Below are 18,882 nucleotides of genomic sequence, written 5' to 3'. Positions count from 1 at the left end.
TAACCCTCCCTCCATGCAGGGCTCCAATAATTGGAAGGGACTCAGGGCATCATCCAGACTGACATTGTGTTTTATGTTGCAACCCGCCCAGGGACCTTAAGGTGAAGGGCAGGTTATTAATAATCATTTATGATAGTCCCAAGAGAGGACTGAAGTCTGACAAAAGAGCCTTCTGAGTTTGGCCTGCAAAGTTAATCCAAGTCCCTCCTTTTCCTCGCCCTTCAGTTGAAGAAAGACTTGGGTGCAATCCAAGAGTCCGAAATGGGTGCTTCCGTCACACCCCCTTCACAACTCTCCTCAACCCCCAGTTTTCCTGGGGAGCCCATCAAGAGCGAGAAGGTAAGAGGGGCCCCACCTTGGCTCACCTGGCACCCACAAGCAGCTCCTCCTGCTGCTGCTGCCGCCACACCCCTTTCTCCCTTGGGGGCTGCAAGTGACGGGTGCGACTCCCACAGGATGTCCTCTCTCAGCTCCCTGACCAAAGCTTTATCCTGCCCAAGGCAACCCAAAGTCACTTCCAACCAAACCACTGAAATGAACAGGTTGGTGGCCATCATTGCCTCATGAGGGAGGGAGTTCCACAGTTTAGCTCTGTGGTGCGTGAAGAAGGATTTCGTTTTATCCATCCAGAATCTTCCTGCACTCAGTGCTGGAGTTCTAACGCCCACCCCAGAGCCCAGCAGAACCCCACCCCACCCCACCCCACAGTCCCCCATTTCTCTCAGCCACCACCAGAGGGAGAATCTCCTCCTCCCCTGTAGAAGAAATGGCCCACCCACCATGTGTGTCATTCTATGTCTTTGGGCTCTAGTGCAGGAGGGGCTGGTGAGTCCCCCCTGATATGGACGTTGACGGGTGTTGGGGTGGTTCTGTGTCCTGTGCCGTTCACTGGCTGGCAGGAGGCATTTTGGAGATGGGGACAGGGGGTGCAAGTGAGGTGAGGGGGAAAGGAGTGGGTTGCGCAGGTGTCCTCCCCTGTGCTTCACCTGGGCGACCATGGATTGTGTGCCTAGAGTGTCGTCTTCAAGGAGTTCCCATCGCCAGACAAGAGCCAGGGGTCTCCTTCCTCGCCAGACAAGATCCAGGGGTCTCCTTCCTCGCCAGACAAGATCCAGGGGTCTCCTTCCTCGCCAGACAAGATCCAGGGGTCTCCTTCCTCGCCAGACAAGATCCAGGGGTCTCCTTCCTCGCCTGGCAAGAGCCAAGGGTCTCCTTCCTCGCCTGGCAAGAGCCAGGGGTCTCCTTCCTCGCTTGACAAGAGCCAGGGGCCCTTTCCCTTGCCAGCCAAGAGCCAGGAGTCACACCCAGCTTTGCCAGTCAGGAGCCAGGAGTTGTCTCCCTTCTCGCCCGTCAGGAGCCAGGAGTCTTCACCCAAGTCCCTGGGCTCCATTTCCCGCATGAAGAGCCAGACATCTTCCGTTATCATCAAGGGCTTCTTTCCCGAGAGGCCGCCTTCCGGCAGCAAGGACTACTTCAGACTGCAGGTTGTGAGGCTTCTCTGGGCCGCTGGCTCCTTCCTCTTCCCCTAGTCCTCCTCCTCTGGCTCCAGGGAGAGGCGACAAGCCAGTCTGCTGCCAGTGCCTGGGGCAGAGAGTGGGCAATGCTTCTCTTCTCTGGCACCCTGAGCAGCTGCCTTTCCAGGGCAGTGTCATGGCCGGGAGAGGAGAGTCCTCTCTATCCCTAGAAAAGCTAAGCTGGAGGTCCATTGCTTAGGTGTGCTCTGTTGACGGCAGGGCTGTGCCTGGATCAGGCCCACCTAGTCCAGCATCGTGTCCTCACGGTGGCCAACCAGATGGGCATTATGGGAAGCCGCCAAGCAGGACCTGGACGCAACACTATTTCCCCTTGTTGCCCCCCCCCATTATCTGGGATTTACAGTAGATGTAGACTGTTCCTGGGCATGGAGGTTCTGCTTTCAAAGCAGACCTCTGTAAGAAGAGCCTGCTGGATCAGGCCTGTGTGACCTTCACAGGAGGGAGTAGCGGGTGGGGGAATTCCCTTCACACCTGAAGCTGAATTCCCTTCACACCTGAAGCTGAATTTAGCAAATTCCCACTTTCCGAAAGAATAAAAGTCATCCAATATTCCCTATGCAGTTTCCCAATGAAACAAGGTTTACAAAAATTCCAGAAAGGGGGGGGGCAAGCCCCAAGGGCCTTGTGCCCATGCGGCTGGGCACGGCAGGCGCTGGTTGCCCTTTGCTGTTGGGGTGCGGAAGGGGGCTGCTGTCTGAACTGCTTTGCTCTCCCTTGCCAGGAGCTGGAGAGCCACCAGGCGCCGCTGCCCAGGTTGTCTTCTGGGTTCATCCCCAACTCGGTGGCTGCCCTGCAGTTTCACAGCGAGGAGATGCTGGCGGAGGAGAGAGAGGAGAGAGAGGAGAGACTCATGGGGGTGGTGGAGCCGGTAAGGCGGAGCGGGAGCTGCACCCTCATTGCCAGGCCTGCTGGGGGGAGGCTGGCTGCGGCTGAGCAGAGATGCTCTCTGGAGACCCCTGCCTGGAAGCCTGGGAAAGGACCAGGCAGTAAACTAACTCAGCACCCAGAGAGGACAAACCTTGGCAGGGGAGGCCACGGCAAGGCACCCCGGAGACACCCTGGGGCAAAACTACAATGCGAGATTTGCTTGCTTGCTGCTTCAGCCTAGCTTTAACTGCTGGTCTTTCCTCTCTTGGAAGCTGTCCAGGTTCAGACCTGCTTAGCTTCGGAAGGGCAGCAGTCTCAAGAGGCTGGCTGTGGGTGGGGCCCACTGTGGGACACGGGGTGGGGGGCTCCTCTTGGCCGAGGGGACCTGCACTTTCCCTTCTGCCTTTGCTAGGAGACAGAAAGCCCCTCTAGAACATTCGCAATGTGGAAGGTGGACGAGGACGAAGAGCCAAGGACACAGGTTTCTGAAGAGACCGGCACAATCAAGCCCAGTAGAAAACAGGTAAGCAGACACCTCTTCCCTACCTGGGATGGTCCTCCTGCCTCTCTCTTGCTGGCTGGCAAGGGATGTCCTGAGAGGGTCCTGTGTGGTACACCTGTAAGCAAGGAACCCCAAAGTCAGGCTCTTTCTCTCTCTGTGTGTGTGTCTCCTTCGGTTTCTCCTCATTTTGTTTTCTTTTAAATAAACAAAATAAACAAAAGATAAACAGCTTAAAGTATTTAATGCCTTATAATTTGAACTTAATATGTAAGTTAGGATCAGATAAAATGTTGGTGATGTGGATTGAATAAAGCAAATTACACAGACATCTTCTGGAATTCTTCTCAGATATAAACATTCTGGAAATTGGTTCAGGCTATTATATCTATTAGGGACGCAGGTGGCGTTGTGGTTAAACCACTGAGCCTAGGGCTTGCTGATCAGAAGGTTGGCGGTTCGAATCCCTGTGACGGGGTGAGCTCCCGTTGCTTGGTCCCAGCTCCTGCCAACCTAGCAGCTCGAAAGCACATCAAAATGCAAGTAGATAAATAGGAACCGCTACAGCGGGAAGGTAAACGGCGTTCCCATGTGCTGCTCTGGTTTGCCAGAAGCGGCTTTGTCATGCTGGCCACATGACCTGGAAACTATACGCCGGCTCCCTCGGCCAATAATGCGAGATGAGCGCGCAACCCCAGAGTTGGTCACGACTGGACCTAATGGTCAGGGGTCCCTTTACCTTTACCTTTTATTATATCTGTTAGGATATCAAATGCCATTGGGGGGGAAATATTTCTAACCCAGAGATGCATTTTAAATAAAAGGACACATTCAACTCGTGTAAAAACACGCTGATTCCTGGACCATCCGCTAAATAGCTAAAAATTGTGGGGAAGCATATATCTGCCTATATCTGAATGGATTGAGAAAATTTGGTCTATGGTAATTATGATTAATCTATTAGAAAGGGATGCATATTAACCACTCTAACGGGTTTATGGGGAAATTGGCATTTTGGGCAATGTTTTGGAGTCTCCTCCTCTTTATTCCAGACGGATCTTCCTGAGATCTTCCTGACGCAGCTGGATGAGTCTCAATACCCGGAGCAGAAGAAAGAGCCACCCTTCTTTGTCCTCCCATTCTTGGACATGCAGTGGTTCCAAGACCTTTTTCCTGAGGTGAGAGGCTGAAGGGCAACGAGGATCTGGAGAGCATCACTAAGGGCCAAGAAGGGCCAGGGAGTCTTGCTGCCCACAGGACCTTCTCCCTGCCACATCCCTTGTATATTGGGGGCTCTGCTTGCGACAGACCTGGAAGACAAAGATTTCCTCTACTGTACTGGCAGACCCACTTTTTGTATAAATGGTCTTCTCCCAAGGAAATAATGGCAACAGGCCTGCAACTATAGTCTGATCCTTGCCTGGAAACGGCTTTGCTGTCCAACTGTGATCTGAAGGGATCTCTAAACCCAACTGACAAGGACCCCTCCCTTAAGCTCTAGAAAGGTCGAATGACAAAGAGCTTTAGGTTTGTGTTTTGAAAGCCCAGAGGATGCAGAACATAACATGTGTGTGTGTGTGTGTGTGTGTGTGTGTGTGTGTGTGTGAGAGAGAGAGAGAGAGAGAGAGAGAGAGAGAGAGAGAGAGAGAGAGAGAGAGAGAGAGAGCTTAACAGCCATGCCACCTATCACATGGAGAATAATTTGAACGAGAGACTCCAAATTCCTGTGTAAACCAGTGAAGTCAAATATCAAAGTATAAAGAATTTTATTTTGGAAATGTGAGGGGAGAGAAGCAAAGAAAAGAGAAGAAAAGGGAAAGGTGACAATATTTCGCTCACAGGCGACATATAACTTAGCTACCGGTAGTTGTGTTTTACCTGCTTGAGTAGAGTCTTGGGTTTGAGAGGATGCGCAGCGTTCCGTGCAGAAAAGAGATTCAGAGAGAGTGAGAGTGAGCATCTTTCCTCGCCTCTGGATGGTTCTGAGGAGACAGAGGAGGTTGAGGGGATGCCTCACCTTTATGGGAATTTGAGACTGATAAGCCCCAGTTTCTTAATGGCGATGGGTGGTGGTTGTCTGGGCCAGTGCAAAGAGAAGCCCCATCTCTGATGCCGGTGGTCCCAATGGCCAGCTAGAAGGGTATTCAGAGGCTGTTTCCGCCTCCATAGTGACCGTATTCCTAAACTCCCATTGCAAAAGAACTAGCCAGTTCTGGGAGGTTGGGGTGTTGTCAAAGTAACATTAGGTTTTAACCTTAGAGGGAAGGGCTGTTGCTCACTGGTAGAGCATCTGCTGCTACAGACCATGTGAGTAATAATAATAATAATAATAATAATAATAATAATAATAATAATAATATATTATTTATACCCCGCCCATCTGGCTGGGTTTCCCCAGCCACTCTGGGTGGCTTCCAACAGAAAAATAAAACACAATAATCTATTAAACATTAAAAGCCTCCCTGAACAGGGCTGCCTTCAGATGTCTTCTAAAAGTCTGGTAGTTGTTTCCCTCTTTGATCTCTGTTGGGAGGGTGTTCCACAGGGCAGGCGCCACCACCGAGAAGGCCCTCTGCCTGGTTCCCTGCAACTTGGCATCTTGCAACGAGGGAACCGCCAGAAGGCCTTCGGTGCTGGACCTCAGTGTCCGGGCAGAACGATGGGGCTGGAGACGCTCCTTTAGGTATACTGGACCGAGGCCATTTAGAGAGAGAGAGAGAGAGAGAAGATAAGCTCTGTGCACATTTTATCTCTTATCAGGAGGGTGAGAGTGTGGCATGAATAAGCAGATTCCTCTCCTAGAATCCTAGAATTGCAGAGTGGGAAGGAGGTGTCTGGTCCAAACCCTCGCAAGGCAGCTTCCCTTCCCTTCCCTCTCGCCAGGGCTTTCCACCGGACATGACCTTGAATGAGTTCCTGACGAAGATGATGGCGTCATTGGTTGTCACCAGAGACTTTGGCCAAAAGGCAGAGCTGGTTGCAGCCATCTTGAGCCTGAAGGACGAGATGGGGATTCGGATGAAAGAGCTGGTCTGCAGCACCTTTATCCAGGTGTTGAACAAGAGGGACGACATGCCCTCCCTCCGGGTGAGGGTCACTCTGGGCTCCTTGCTTTGGGCTGCCGTGCAGATCTTGTCTTGCATCTTCTGCTAGCTAGAGCAACACACACACAAGCATGCCTGGAAGGCTGGGCTTCCACTCTCCCCAGCAGCTGGCTAAAGTTTCTGGTCTTCATAACTGAGCAGCCCCTCAAAAAGAAGGTGGGAGCTCCTCCCCACTGGGTCTGGTGGAGAAGGTGCTTGGGCCCAAGGGGGACTTTTAAAAGGGGTGGGAGATGTTTTTGAAGCAAAACAAAAAGGGGAGGGAGGGGAGCCAGCGGTTGCAAGGGCTGCCGATGTCGTTCCTTAAGACGGTTCTTTCCTTCTGATGGAAACTGTGCAAAAGGCAGCTCTTCCCACAGCCAGCAAGTCCCCAGTGTTGTGCATGCCAGATGGAATGTGCCCCCCCCTTCACCCCACCAGAGAGGGAGGCCCCCCGACTGTCAATCGATTTCAACTTCCCTGCTGGCCAGACCCAGGAGTGACTTGCAGGGCCATAGAATTGTAGCGTTGGAGGGGACCCCAAAGGTCATTCAGCCCAACCCCCTGCAATTCAGGAATGCCTTATCTCAGGGCAGCTGCTTTGCATATCCAAGGCACCCCCACGCACCCAGGTACCTGTTGCGAAACCTCCACATCTCCAGGTTAGGGAGTTTGGAAAAGACCTCTCTCTCTCTCTTCCTCTCTTTGCCAAAGCCCGTGGAGAACCACTGCCAGCCAGAGTAGACACTGCTGGCCCAGGCTGGCCCCTGGCTTTGTGGGCTCCTGTGACTGCCTGCCTGCCAAGACACCCTTGTCTTCTCTCGACATTCCAGGAAAGGAAGCACCGGAAGTTCATCCTGGGCACCTTGCAGGCCCTTGTGAAGATGGACAAGAACAACAAAGACCTGATGGTGGAGCTCATGGCCTTTTACCTGCAGGCTTATCCCCCGGACAAGTAAGGGGCTGGGGGGGGGGGTCACTGGTAGGAGCCTCAGCCTTAAGCAGGGCAGAGGAAAGAAAAGGCTTCAGGAAAGTTTGTCAAAGTTGCTGCTTTTCAAAGTTGCCAGCTACTCTGGCTGGCTCTATCTTGATTGCTCTCTCAATAAGCAATCCTTTAAAAGAAAACCAATTTTAAAAGGATTTACTGCAAGGGTTCTGTTGAAGTTTTGTTTAAAGGGAAGGGTTCCACCACTGCAAAAAAAAAAGCCTGAGAGGCACATGCCACAGGGGAATTGATTTCAACACAGCTTCTCTTATCCGCATGGTTTGGAAATCAGGTTTTAGGACCACGTAGATTTCCAAATTGGGGTCGCGGGTGGCGCTGTGGGTTAAACCGCAGAGCCTAGGGCTTGCCGATCAGAAGGTCGGCGGTTCGAATCCCCACGACGGGGTGAGCTCCCATTGCTCGGACCCAGCTCCTGCCAACCTAGCAGTTCGAAAGCACGTCAAAGTGCAAGTAAATAGGTATCGCTCCAGCGGGAAGGTAAACGGCGTTTCCGTGTGCTGCTCTGGTTCGCCAGAAGCGGCTTTGTCATGCTGGCCACATGACCTGGAAGCTGTACGCCGGCTCCCTCGGCCAGTAAAGCGAGATGAGCACCACAACCCCAGAGTCGGTCACGACTGGACCTAATGGTCAGGGGTCCCTTTACCTTTACCTCGATTTCCAAATTGCCTGCCCAAATCTGTTTCCCCCATGTTTGCCTTCCGTTAGCAAGGTACAGGCAGCAGAGACCCCCCCCTTCCATCCTTGCCTAGATGCACATTATCTAAGAGCACATGGACGGCAACCGGCAGGAGAGAAGGGGTATTTAAAGAAAACCATTCCTTTCACTCCTTGCTCTGACAGGTATTTTATGGCTCAGGTCAGCAAATAAGTCCGTCTTGTGATGGCGTGGAAGGTGTAGATCTGGCCATGGGGGTGCAAGTCCCCTGGCTTGCAGCGTGAGTCCACCTGCCTCTTTCTTTTTCCTTCCAGGGTCATTATTTACAATCTGATGAAGCAGGTGGGAGTCCAGGACCCCCACAGCTATTTCACCAAGGAGCTGAGCTCCTGGCCGGTGGAGGCGAGCGACGCCAAAGAGACCGTGCGAGGAGCCTGCGACCAGTGGCTGGGAGGGAAGATGCAGGAGCTCAAGGTGCCTCTTCCCCCTTCTCTCTTCCTTCGGCCGGGGGGGGGGTCACCTTGCTCCAAGCCCCCCCTAACTGCTACAGAGTTTGTCAAACTCCGCAACCAGGAGCCAGGCTAAAATCTGCAATGCACCCGTTCTCTAATGGCCTTTTCTCTAGCGTGTCTGGGAGGAGTCAGGGTCTGTTCTCACCAGGGCCGGCGCCTCCATTTAGGCAAACTAGGCCTTGGCCTAGGGCGCCGAAATGGAGGGGGCGCTGTCGAGCCTGCCCGCCAGCCGCCTGCGCTGCCGCCAGCGCCGGGAGCAATGAGTGAGCGAGCGGTGGCGGCGGCAGCGCCCATAGTTGAAGCCTTCAGCTATGGGCACTGTTGCTGTCGACGACGACGCTCGCTCGCTGCCGCTGAAGAGCTCACAGCGTCCCCTCCATAGGCGGAAGGCGCGCGAGCCGAAATGAGAGCTCAGCGCCCTCCTGCCTATGGAGGGGACGCAGCGGCATCAGCGGCGTTGTGCATGCGTCATGACATGTGCATCATTATGCACGGCGCACGCGTCATGATGCATGTGCTGCGGGGAGGCGCCAGAAGGTGATTTAGCCTAGGGCGCAAAAAGCCCTAGCACCGTGCCTGGTTCTCACACAGGGGCAGCTCAGAGTGTGAGGTTCCCTCCTCCAGGAATCTATCGGCCATTTGCCCAACCATCCCCAACCATCGGCTTCACCGCTTCAGTTTTATGGGTAGCTAGAAGAATCTCCCTTCATCAGAGAGGAAAGTCTTAGAACAACCTTCAGCTAGAAAGCTTTCATTAAGGCTTTCAGGGGTTGGGAACTTCAGGCCCAGGGGCCAAATATGACCCTTGGGAGCTATGACCTCCTTGAGTGATTTAGCCAGGCTGGAAGCGTGGTCTTGAACTGTGGCAACAACTCTTGCAGAGGGGTGTGATTCTGTGCATCGATGACAGTAGATTGGACAAGGGGGATTTTTATGTTCATTGCTCTGCCTACAAGCAGGCATGGCCAAACTTGGCCCTCCAGCTGTTTTGGGACTACAATTCCCATCATTCCTGACCACTGGTCCTGTTAGCTAAGGATGGTGGGAGTTGTAGTCCCAAAACAGCTGGAGGGCCACGTTTGGCCATGCCTGGCCCACAAGCATCAACTGGATTCCAACCTCAGCAGCCAGGAGCCCAACCTATAGCACCAGAATCCAGTCCAAATGTCAGGGAGAATCGATCATTAGGAGAATATGGTTGATGGGAGAAATGTAACTCACCTGTGCCAGCCTATAGAAGATGCTCCACCTAAACCACCTCTAATCTTCCAGCATTTTAAGCAGAGATGACTCACCTCCCTCCCCCCGCAATATTTTTAATGCCCCCTCCACTTTGCCATTAAAAAACCCCTGACTCCTCCTGTGGATCCCTTCGTGCGATGCTATGACACCAAAAGCTTTTAGTGACACCCCAATGTGATTTTTTAAAATAGAAAAAAAGCTTAATTATTATTTCCTGAGAAAAAATAACTAAAAGGCATTTTTCACTGACTATATTTCTATAGATCAGGCATCCCCAAACTTTGGCCCTCCAGATGTTTTGGACTACAATTCCCATCATCCCTGACCACTGGTCCTCTTACCTAGGGATCATGGGAGTTGTAGGCCAAAACATCTGGAGGGCCGCAGTTTGGGGATGCCTGCTATAGATCATCTGCTAGGAAACTGCAACACCCAAAGTTTTTTATTTGGTGGGCCCCAAAGCCCTCACCCGAAACGTCACTTAAAAATATCTATTTTATGGGTCATTGTGTCCCCAAGGCTCCGGGGCTTCTGCTTTTGAAAACTGCCTCCAGCTCAGCCGAAGACCACCAGTGGGGGACTGGGGGGGGGTCCCAGGCCACCTTCTTGCACAGCAAAGGGATTTGCCCTTTGGACAACGAACTTTCAGCAAACTCTTTTCTCCACACTGGAAGCGGCACCTGATGATTCTCTCTCCCCCCAGGAGCACAGAGCTCAGCTTTTGGCGCAGAAGGTTCCATCCAGACAGGGGTATTACTTTAAACCTTTCCAGAAGGTAAGAAGTATTGTGCGTCCAGCCTGGTCTTCGTTGCTTATTGATTGTGGGAAGGAGGAAGGGTGAGAGCAGTTCTCCTCCTCTTCCTCCTCCTCCTCTGCCCCCTCAGCTTAGCTCCCTTGCCCCCCCCCACCCAGGGGGATCTCCATCCTTCAGAGCCCCTGGCTCATCCAGGCTTTTTAATTTTCCTACTCCGCCTTGTTTATCGATACTCCAGGCAATTACAAAAGAAGCAAATGAAATCACAGTCCGTCCATTACCATAGCTATCAATAAAGATGTCTGAAAATTATATATAGTTTACATATGAACCGAAATTAATGATCCATTGCCTATCTAGCCACTAGCACGCTAAGTGATTTCAAAGCTGGGCTCTGACTCCCATGTTGTCGTCCTTGTTCTTGTTCCAGCAGAAGCGACGCTCCACCATGGAGATGGAGGGCAAGATGTCTTCCCCGGAAATCTTCCAAGAGGTGAGGAGCCTTGCAGGGGAATCTCGTGAAACCAGCCCAGGTTGCGGGCCTGGAGGGGTGACTGTTCCTTCCAGGCAGCTCTTGCAGCTCCCATCAGCCACCTGCCCAAAACCTCTGGAGGATGCCAGGTTGGCAAAAGGCTAACCCTCGAACTGCCCCTCAAAAGCCCCTTGGTACATCTCTGTCTGACCCAGGAGCAGAGCGGCTCTAGTGTGGACCAAGAGAGGCGGCTGGAGGGGAAATATTCCCCAGAGAGCTACAAAGAGGTAAGGTCTGCCGAAGAATCCCACGAAACCAGGCAAGTCGGCCCCTGAGAGCAAGGGGCTGTCCCTGTGCCAGGTAAGGAGGGGCCTCTTCTTCCCCTGCGATTCTTGCATTGCAGCGGGTTGGACTAGATGACCCCCAGGGAACCCTTCCAACTTTACATTTATATGAATCACTTCTCTTTTTTGTCTCCAGGGGTTTGCCTGCTTCCGTGACACCAGATCTTTTATTTTTTATTCTTACATTTTCTGTTCCTCACTGAAACTCTGGGTGGTTTGCAGAGAGAGAGAGAGAGAGAGAGAGAGAGAGAGAGAGAGAGAGAGAGAGAGAGAGAGAGAATGCTCAATCCAGAGGGGGTGGTGGTTCTCATGGAGACTGGTGGGGCAGAAGGCAGGGAGCCCCACAGCAGATGGCCCTAGAGCCAATGACCAGCCTGCCCTCCCCTTCTCTGCTGAGTTCTCTACAGGGAACACTGAGACTAAGGAGGAGGAGGAATCTTGACAGCCAAGGCCACCCCAGGAAAGAGGGCAGCTAGGCAGGTGGGGGTACTTTGGGGGCCGTGCCGCCACATCACCCTTGTGGGTCACCCTCCACTCAACCAAATATCCTAAAAAGACAGGCTGAAACATCTAATCCTATTCCCTGGCCGCCCGCAAAAGCTGATAGCTACCATACTGCAACTATTTAACTGCAAAGTGAGGCTCTCGTTGGTGTCTTGATTCCAGGTGGGAAAAGACCTGGGTGAGAAGGAGCAGGCAGAGAGGAGATTCCAGGTGGAGGAGAAGAGGGCGCGGAAGGAGGAGAGTCCACAGGTATGGAAAGTACCGTCCCCGTGTTCGTCCGTCCCCCGAGCTCCCCAGCCAAAATGCCCTTTGTTGTCTAACAAAGGGTTAGGTACCTGCTATAAACATTCCCTCTAATAGTGAACTTGGATGGTTGAGTATCTGCATAGCTGCCAAGTTATCCCTTTTTTTAAGGGATTTTCCCTTATGCTGAATAGGCTTCCTCGCGAGAAAAGGGAAAACTTGGCAGCTATGAGTATCTGTCATTAAAAAAATATATATTATTTTGAGTTTTAGATAATTTTATACATATAAAACAAAACCATTTCAAACATTAAAGTATAAGGTTCTTTTGAACCTTCAGACCTCCCTCCATGGGCTCCATACTGGTATTTAAATTTTGGTTTACTGCATCTTTTACCGAAATCAGGAAGATCAAGTACCGGTATTTTCTAAAGATTGGAGTAAATTTGTAATTTATTTAAAAGACCACTGTAAGAAGTTAAAGCTTTGGCAGGGATGCAATGTTCAATGATTTATGGCAATTATGGCTTTATAATAGATGGATAAGGGAAGAGTATCTGCCATTTTGAATGAGGGGACCAGTGCTAGCATTGCTATGCTTTGAATAGATTTTATAGAGAGAGAGTTTTAATATTATTAATGTTGAATTGTTTTTAGTGGTTGTTTTTCTCTGTTTTCAGCTGTTCTTAGTTCATCTGTAGGCCACCTTCTATTATATATAAATAACAGAAATAATAAATGAAAAGGGATCTTCCATAAATAAGACAGAGGGAGGCCTGGAGAAGACTTGCAAGGCTCCTGGTCTAAGTTGTCTGAAACCCTGAACATGAGCAATGCATTCAGAGACATAATAATAATAATAATAATAATAATAATAATAATAATATATTATTATTATTATTATTATTATTATTATTATTATTATTATTATTTATACCCCAGCCACTCTGGGCAGCTTCCAACAAAAGATTAAAAATACATCAAAACATCAGTCATTAAAAACTTCCCTAAACAGGGCTGCCTTCAGATGTCTTCTAAACGTCAGAGAGTTGTTTGTTTCTTTGACATCTGATGGGAGAGCATTCCAGAGGGCAGGGGCCACCACTGAGAAGGCCCTCTTCCTGGTTCCCTGTAAGTGGAGATATCCTGCCTTTTTCTTTTCTTTTCTTTTCTTTTTGCATGTACTGCATATGTCAGAACTATTTGCCCAATTGGACTCTGACTGGTGTGTTTTCCTCTGACTTAGGAGCCAGAGGGTGTTGATGTCACGGACGATACAGAGCAGTCAGAGATGCAGGAGCCAGGAAGCCTGGAGGTGAGGCCAACCAGTTCAGAATGTCCCTTGTTGGTGGAGTGGGAAAGGGAGATTTCCCTCGCCCCCAGACCCAGGTTCCCACCATTCAGACCCTCCACCGGCTTTTTCCTCCTCCTGTGCCAGAGCCTGCCAGCCCAAGCCAGGCTCAGGACACTCAGACAGCAGCCCAATGACTGGACTCCTCTGGAGAGGAAGCACAAGGGTCCCGATGCTTTTGCCCCACGCCAAAGCCCCTTGCTGCCCCCTGGGGCGATGGGAGTGGCCACGCCAGGGACTTCTCAGGGCTGCTCTCCTTTTGCAGGCGGAGACTTCTCAGTTTGGGATGCAGCCCGTCTGCCCTGTCGATGCCATCCATTACTTTGCCGAAAAGCAGCTGGAGAAGGAGATGGAGGAGATGAAGAAGCAGCTGGTCTCTTCAGAGCTAATCGCTCTGAAGGACACTCCCAAGGACACCGTCAAGGACACTCCCAAGGACACCGTCATGGCCTTGCCTCCCATTAAGAAGTATGTGGGGGCTGTTACAAGGGGGGGCACGAAGGCTTTAGGAAGCCCGAGCAAATGCATGGCTTTTCTGCGGGGCGTTGGGTGGGTGTGCTCTTTCCAAGTGGTGCTGTTGCTGCCGCCTCCCACCCCAAATAATGACTGCACAATGGCCACTCGTGGCAGATCACTTCCCCTGAGCTTGGCAGAATGATTCTGTCTGTCCTCCCCACAGATGTCTGGGGCTGGTGCAGGGCTGGGAGTCCTGCGTGGCCCTCCAGAGGTTGCTGGACTCCAGCTTCCCCAACCACCAGGGCTAAAAGTCAGGGGTGGTGATGGGAGTCGGAGCCCCAGAGCAAGACCCAAGTGGGGGGGGGGCACAGGCTTTCTGTGGCTGCGGTAGAGTACAGTATGTAAGGATCCAACAAGTGGAACTTTTTTGGGGGGGAAGGTGTTTTTCTCTCTACAATGCTGTTGGATTTTTTGAATAGTCAAGTTACTTTAGAGCCAGTCTAATGTAAATACTGTCTGTTTAAGAGAAACAGGTGCCGGTGTTTCTGTTAATTGCTCACAGGCGTGGGCTCTGCTTCTTGTATATAAGGCTCTGCCAGAAAGCCTTCTGTATCTCTTAGTTAGATCTTTCAGTTTGATTCATCTCTAAGTAGATCACTCTCTCAGTTGTTCTCAGTTTAAGAGATTCCCAGTTGAATCTTGGTATGAGAGTTGCTTAGTTATAAAGCTAGTTTGCTGTTAATTCTTGGGTAGTTTAATGGGAGTTATGTGGGAGTTTGTGGGAGGTTTGGAATGGGTTGAAGGTTGGAATGTTGCTAAGAGAGACAGCATTTATCTTTAGTTTAAAGTCTCTTTAGAGCCAGTTTGTATTTCAGTTAAAGAAACCCAACCATTTATATTTTCAGCTGCATACTTTTACAAGTGTGCAGCTAGTAAGGGGTTTCATATAAGGGAGATAATTCCCTACGCTCTTGGTGGTGTTTTCTTAGCCAGGTCAACTTCTGACTGTGTATATTCTGCATGAAGCGTACTTTAAAGGGCCGCTGTAAAACTGGGATATATGATTTAGGTTAAGCAGGTCTCAATATCCAGTTTTCTCCAATATTATTCTTATCATATATATATTATTTTCCAATAAATGCTGCCCCCAGTCGAGGCCAGGCTCACGGCTGCTTCTCCCCTATATGGTGTCCTCCTAAAAGTGCAGTGGGTGAGGCCGGCCTCATCTCCGCATGTTCCCCGCACAACCAATCACAGCCTATGTGTGGGTGCAGGTGCCGTTTCCTGCTGCTCTTGGTAAACCCGTGCCCTTGTTGTGACAGGAAGCGTGCCATCCTGCGGCTCGGAGAAACCAATGCCATGTTGAGGAAGAGAATACCTGAGCGTAAGTAGCTGCAGTGCCGGGGGGGCTTCACCCCATTGCCTAGCCCTGTGGCTTGTATCTGCTTGCCCCCAAACAGACGTGAATGCCGCCGCCCCCAAGACCCTGCCCATCCTTCCTCCTGCAGCAGTGGAAACTAATGTTAGTTCTTCAGTTTGACCCCAGATTACTTTCTGTGGCTTGAAAAGATTTATTCCAGTCTTCGCTTGTTAGGATGTTTATACGCTGCTTTTTTTTTTAATCTCTAAAACAAGACTGGCAAACCAAGGGTCAGGTTTAGCATCTGGCAGAGAAGGAGATGAACAGACACGTTTTTGTATGTGCCAGCTGCTGGCACCATCTTGCCAGTTTTGGCGCTTGCACTTAGATGCCCAGGCTTGGCCTTTTTCAAAACAACTGGCTGCGATTCTGGGCCGTCATAATCCCAGAGACAGTTTTCTGCTTTGGAATTTTTCTGTGGCAGCTCTGCACACACCTGGCAGATTAATCCTACAATCCCTCCTAGATGCCTAGCCTTGAGCAAGAGGGAGGAGTCCAGTGTATCTTGGTGTGTCACTGGCTGGAAAGCATTGGGGGGCAGGGGGGCGGGCGTATTTGTACCCAGAAGGGATTTGCTGTGTCCCACTCACAGTGAGCGAGCCAATATTCCTGTCGGCACAAAGCAGGAAGGTGAAGATTTTCATAGAAAGGAGGCAAATATTGTGTTTACCACCCCAATCTGTGGGCGGCACGAAATTCCAGTTACTTCCCCAGGGTCTGTTTCCTTTGGAATGCGGGGCAGCAGAGACTGCGGTGGCTTTGGGATCTATTGCTTATGTGATGGAGGAGTCCGCAGCATTACGTAACACCTCAAGAGGGTCTTGCTTTTCCCAGACACAGCCCCGGATTCCAACAGAAATCAGGCAGAGCTCTGACTCTCAGCTGCTCCACCTGCAGCCTGCCAGCTTCCAGCTTGAAAACGCAACTTGCAACTCTGGCCCTTGTCTTTCCAACTACAAGCAAGTTGAGGGAGGGAAGGGGCTCCTCCCCATTTGTTTTCTGGCACGGAGCCACTTCCTTTGTTACCTTAATGGCCCATACGGAGAGGGGCCATTACCTCACTGGGAAGCTAGCCTGGCTATTCCAGGAATTGAAACTGTGCTGGATCCAGGCATTAGAAAGGGGCCCAGCCCATAACACTATCATCACCCGCTAATCCAAGCAAGACACAGGGATGCTGGTCCAGGACTCTGGATGAGGGCTCCTCTCCATTTGGGGTGCTCCTAGGACCTTGGGGCAACGCTGGCCAGGAGTGCTTGAGCACAGCTGTGGTTTGGGCCCCTGGTGCACCTTGTCCTGCAGAAGGCAGGTCTGTTCAGTCACCCATGCGGTCAGGATCACATCTAGGTTGGATTGGTGCATGGCCCTGCTTCCAAAAATCTTTAGCATCTCAGAACGCTGTGACCAGCTCCTCTTGGGAGCTCAAGAGGTGGATTATTTTACTCCACCGTTCTCCTGTCTACATTAGCTGCTAGTTCATATCCAAGCACAATTCAAAGCGCTGGCTAGATTGACATTAGAATTTTAGGGCTACTCTGCTCCTTTATCTTCTTTGATCCGATTGTATTGGTTTTTTATTATTGGATGTACACAATTTCTTATATTTTTATGAGCTGCTTTGTACTAGGTCTTTTTTTTTTAAAAAAAGCAGTTATATAAATATTTAAATAAAAGAGATGCCAATACATTGAGCTATTGAAAGCAGAAGTACAGTATCTGAAGAAGTGTGCATGCACACGAAAGCTCATACCTGTGACAAACTTAGTTGGTCTCTAAGGTGCTACTGGAAGGATTTTTTTTATTTTGTTTTGACTACGTCAGACCAACACGGCTACCTACCTGTAACTGGTTGAAAAGTGGGCAGCCAAGTTGTTTCCCAGCTGATCTCTGCTGGATTAGAGTCAGGGGTGAGGAAGGAAAGTGGAGGCCAGAGGCTTCTTTCACGCCCCAACACCCAACGCCCTTCCTCTTCCTCTTTGTTGTCTCCTTCAAACACAGGCGTCTTCTGCCCGTACATCTTCTCACGCTACCTCATGAAGGGGTTTGTGCCCTTTGTGAAACTTCCCCTGCCGAGAATCAACTTGGATCCGTTCCCACCCATTCTGGGGAGGCCGGCATCACCAAAGTCCTTCACCGCCATGCAGCAGTTGGTGCGGAAGTATTTCATCCCCAAGTTTTCGTATGCCGACAACTACCCTTGAAGCCTCCCTGGGTGCAGGAGACACCCGAACTTCCACCCGAGGGGAAATTCCTTCAGGCTGGGAATGGCTGGAGGGATGGCCAGCTTCTGGTGCCCCAGCCAGGCAGATGGCAGGGAGGGGAGGCCGCCTGCCTGCCCGCCCGCCCGCCTTCCACAGATGCATCGAGACAAAATGAAAAGTCAATAAAAGCAAACTTATGCCCAAGGTCACCCAAAACCTCTCTCTGCTCATGCTTTTTGTAGTTTCCTCCTCTTTTCAAATTGCGAAGGCCAGCTCCCACCCTGGGTGTTGCTTCTGTTATCTGTAACATGATTCTGTTATCAGGAGGATTGTTTGCTAAATGGCAGCACTGCTGGCGATCCAGGGAGGTGGCGTTTTCCAGCACACTTGGAACTTTTGCTTAATGCACAGGACGCAGAAGGGTCCAGCTTCCGCCGTGTTTAACTTGTGCAAGGCAGCGGTGCCAGAAAACTGTACTTGGCCGCAGGCCAGTGGGCCAAGCAAAGTCCACCGCTACGGGCTGCCTCTGAAATAACCACCAAACTTTGCTGGGAGTAAGGAGAAAGGCAGCCATGCAGTTGGATTCTCCCCGGTGCCAGGCAGGTCAGAAAGCCAAGCAAAGCAAGCCGATTCTTGCATTGCAGGGGGCTGGACTGGATGGCCCTGAGGATCCCTTCCAACTCTACAAGGCTGATTTGCTGGTGATATGAGCTGGTTTGAACCCGGGGCCTCCTGTGTGCCGTGTTTCACTTGGGGATGCCATCCTCCAAGTGGCCCTGCTGGAGAGTGTGCCCGTGGGGTGGAGGAAAGCAAGCCTCCCTTTCCCTGCCTCAGCTCCGTAGGGCAAAGCCAGGGAAAGCCCTTCGTGGGCATCGCTAGCTGCCTTGGGAGCAGGGGCAACTGTCTGGAAGGGAATATGGATCGCAAGAAAAGAGAGGTAGCAGCACACGCGCACCATTTGCGCGGGGGGCGGGGCTCGCAGTGCTGTGGCTATGGGGGGGGGGTAGCCTTTTCTCTTTTTTGGCCCCGGGTGGAGCCTCCGGAGCGGAGGGGCGCCATGGAGGCTGCCTGCCTGTGTGTGCCACACTGGGTCTTTGACTCGGGTCAAGCAGAGACTGGTTCCGGCCCTGGGACCCCGGGCCCTCGCAGCCGGGGAGGCGCCACCGACGCGCACGAGGGAGGCGGACCCTCGCCCTTCCGACGCGCAGAGAGCCAGGTCGCGTGTCGGGCTCAGCGGCCTCGAGGGCCGGTCCTGCCTCTCTGCCGAGCCCACCTCGCGGAGGGAGGCGACACGGCCCCGCCTGCTGCCCCCTGGGGCTCCGTGTACGTGGGAGTGGGCGGACACGTGTTCGCGCCCCGGGTCAGCTCCGCCTTCCCGCCCGAGCGAGGAGCGCGGGAGAGTTCCGCGCAGGCGCAGGAGCGCGGCCGCCTCTCCGCTTTCGCTTTCGCTTCCCGCTGCTGCAGCTCCGCGCAGCCCCTCCCGCACGTGGGCGGCGGGGCGGGGCTTGGGCGGCGGGAAGAGCCAATGGGGGCGCGGGAGGGAGGCGGGGGCGGGGCCGGGTCTGCTGGGCGCCAAGGCGGGAGTCGCGCTTCCCGCGGAGTCTCGGCTGGGCAGCAGGTGAGCGGAGGCGGCGGGGCGGGAGGGGAGAGGCTGCCGGGCTGCCGGGCGTGGGGCCGGCTGAGCTCCGCAGGCTCGCCTCTGCGCCGGGAGGAGGAGGGTCCTGCCCCCCGAAAGGCCCTT

The 18,882-nt window shown here is 52.1% G+C and overlaps 2 protein-coding genes across 3 annotated transcripts in view; both read left to right on the top strand.

Moving 5' to 3' along the window:
- Positions 1-17,357, top strand: part of WDR97 (WD repeat domain 97) — a 33,705-nt gene extending 16,348 nt beyond the window's left edge. Inside the window, exons 16-31 of one of the 2 annotated variants that reach the window (XM_060278203.2) lie at positions 226-339; positions 1,014-1,484; positions 2,257-2,403; positions 2,815-2,925; positions 3,954-4,079; positions 5,785-5,988; positions 6,815-6,936; positions 7,957-8,116; positions 10,100-10,171; positions 10,581-10,643; positions 10,838-10,909; positions 11,633-11,719; positions 12,960-13,028; positions 13,330-13,532; positions 14,843-14,904; positions 16,939-17,357. In XM_060278203.2, the coding sequence (XP_060134186.2) occupies positions 226-339; positions 1,014-1,484; positions 2,257-2,403; positions 2,815-2,925; positions 3,954-4,079; positions 5,785-5,988; positions 6,815-6,936; positions 7,957-8,116; positions 10,100-10,171; positions 10,581-10,643; positions 10,838-10,909; positions 11,633-11,719; positions 12,960-13,028; positions 13,330-13,532; positions 14,843-14,904; positions 16,939-17,141 (2,286 nt within the window). In that variant the 3' untranslated portion in view covers positions 17,142-17,357. The remainder of the gene's footprint in view (positions 1-225; positions 340-1,013; positions 1,485-2,256; positions 2,404-2,814; positions 2,926-3,953; positions 4,080-5,784; positions 5,989-6,814; positions 6,937-7,956; positions 8,117-10,099; positions 10,172-10,580; positions 10,644-10,837; positions 10,910-11,632; positions 11,720-12,959; positions 13,029-13,329; positions 13,533-14,842; positions 14,905-16,938) is intronic. The other variant, XM_060278204.2, reaches the window with a different exon arrangement.
- An 841-nt stretch (positions 17,358-18,198) lies between these two features.
- Positions 18,199-18,882, top strand: part of NUGGC (nuclear GTPase, germinal center associated) — a 41,770-nt gene continuing 41,086 nt past the window's right edge. Inside the window, exon 1 of the mRNA XM_088676423.1 lies at positions 18,199-18,759. Within this exon, the coding sequence (XP_088532549.1) occupies positions 18,199-18,759 (561 nt within the window). The remainder of the gene's footprint in view (positions 18,760-18,882) is intronic.

This window comes from Zootoca vivipara, chromosome 8 (genome assembly GCF_965207765.1).
Source record: "Zootoca vivipara chromosome 8, rZooViv2.hap1.1, whole genome shotgun sequence".
NCBI lineage: Eukaryota > Metazoa > Chordata > Lepidosauria > Squamata > Lacertidae > Zootoca > Zootoca vivipara.
This window is presented reverse-complemented; position numbering and strand designations above follow the sequence as displayed.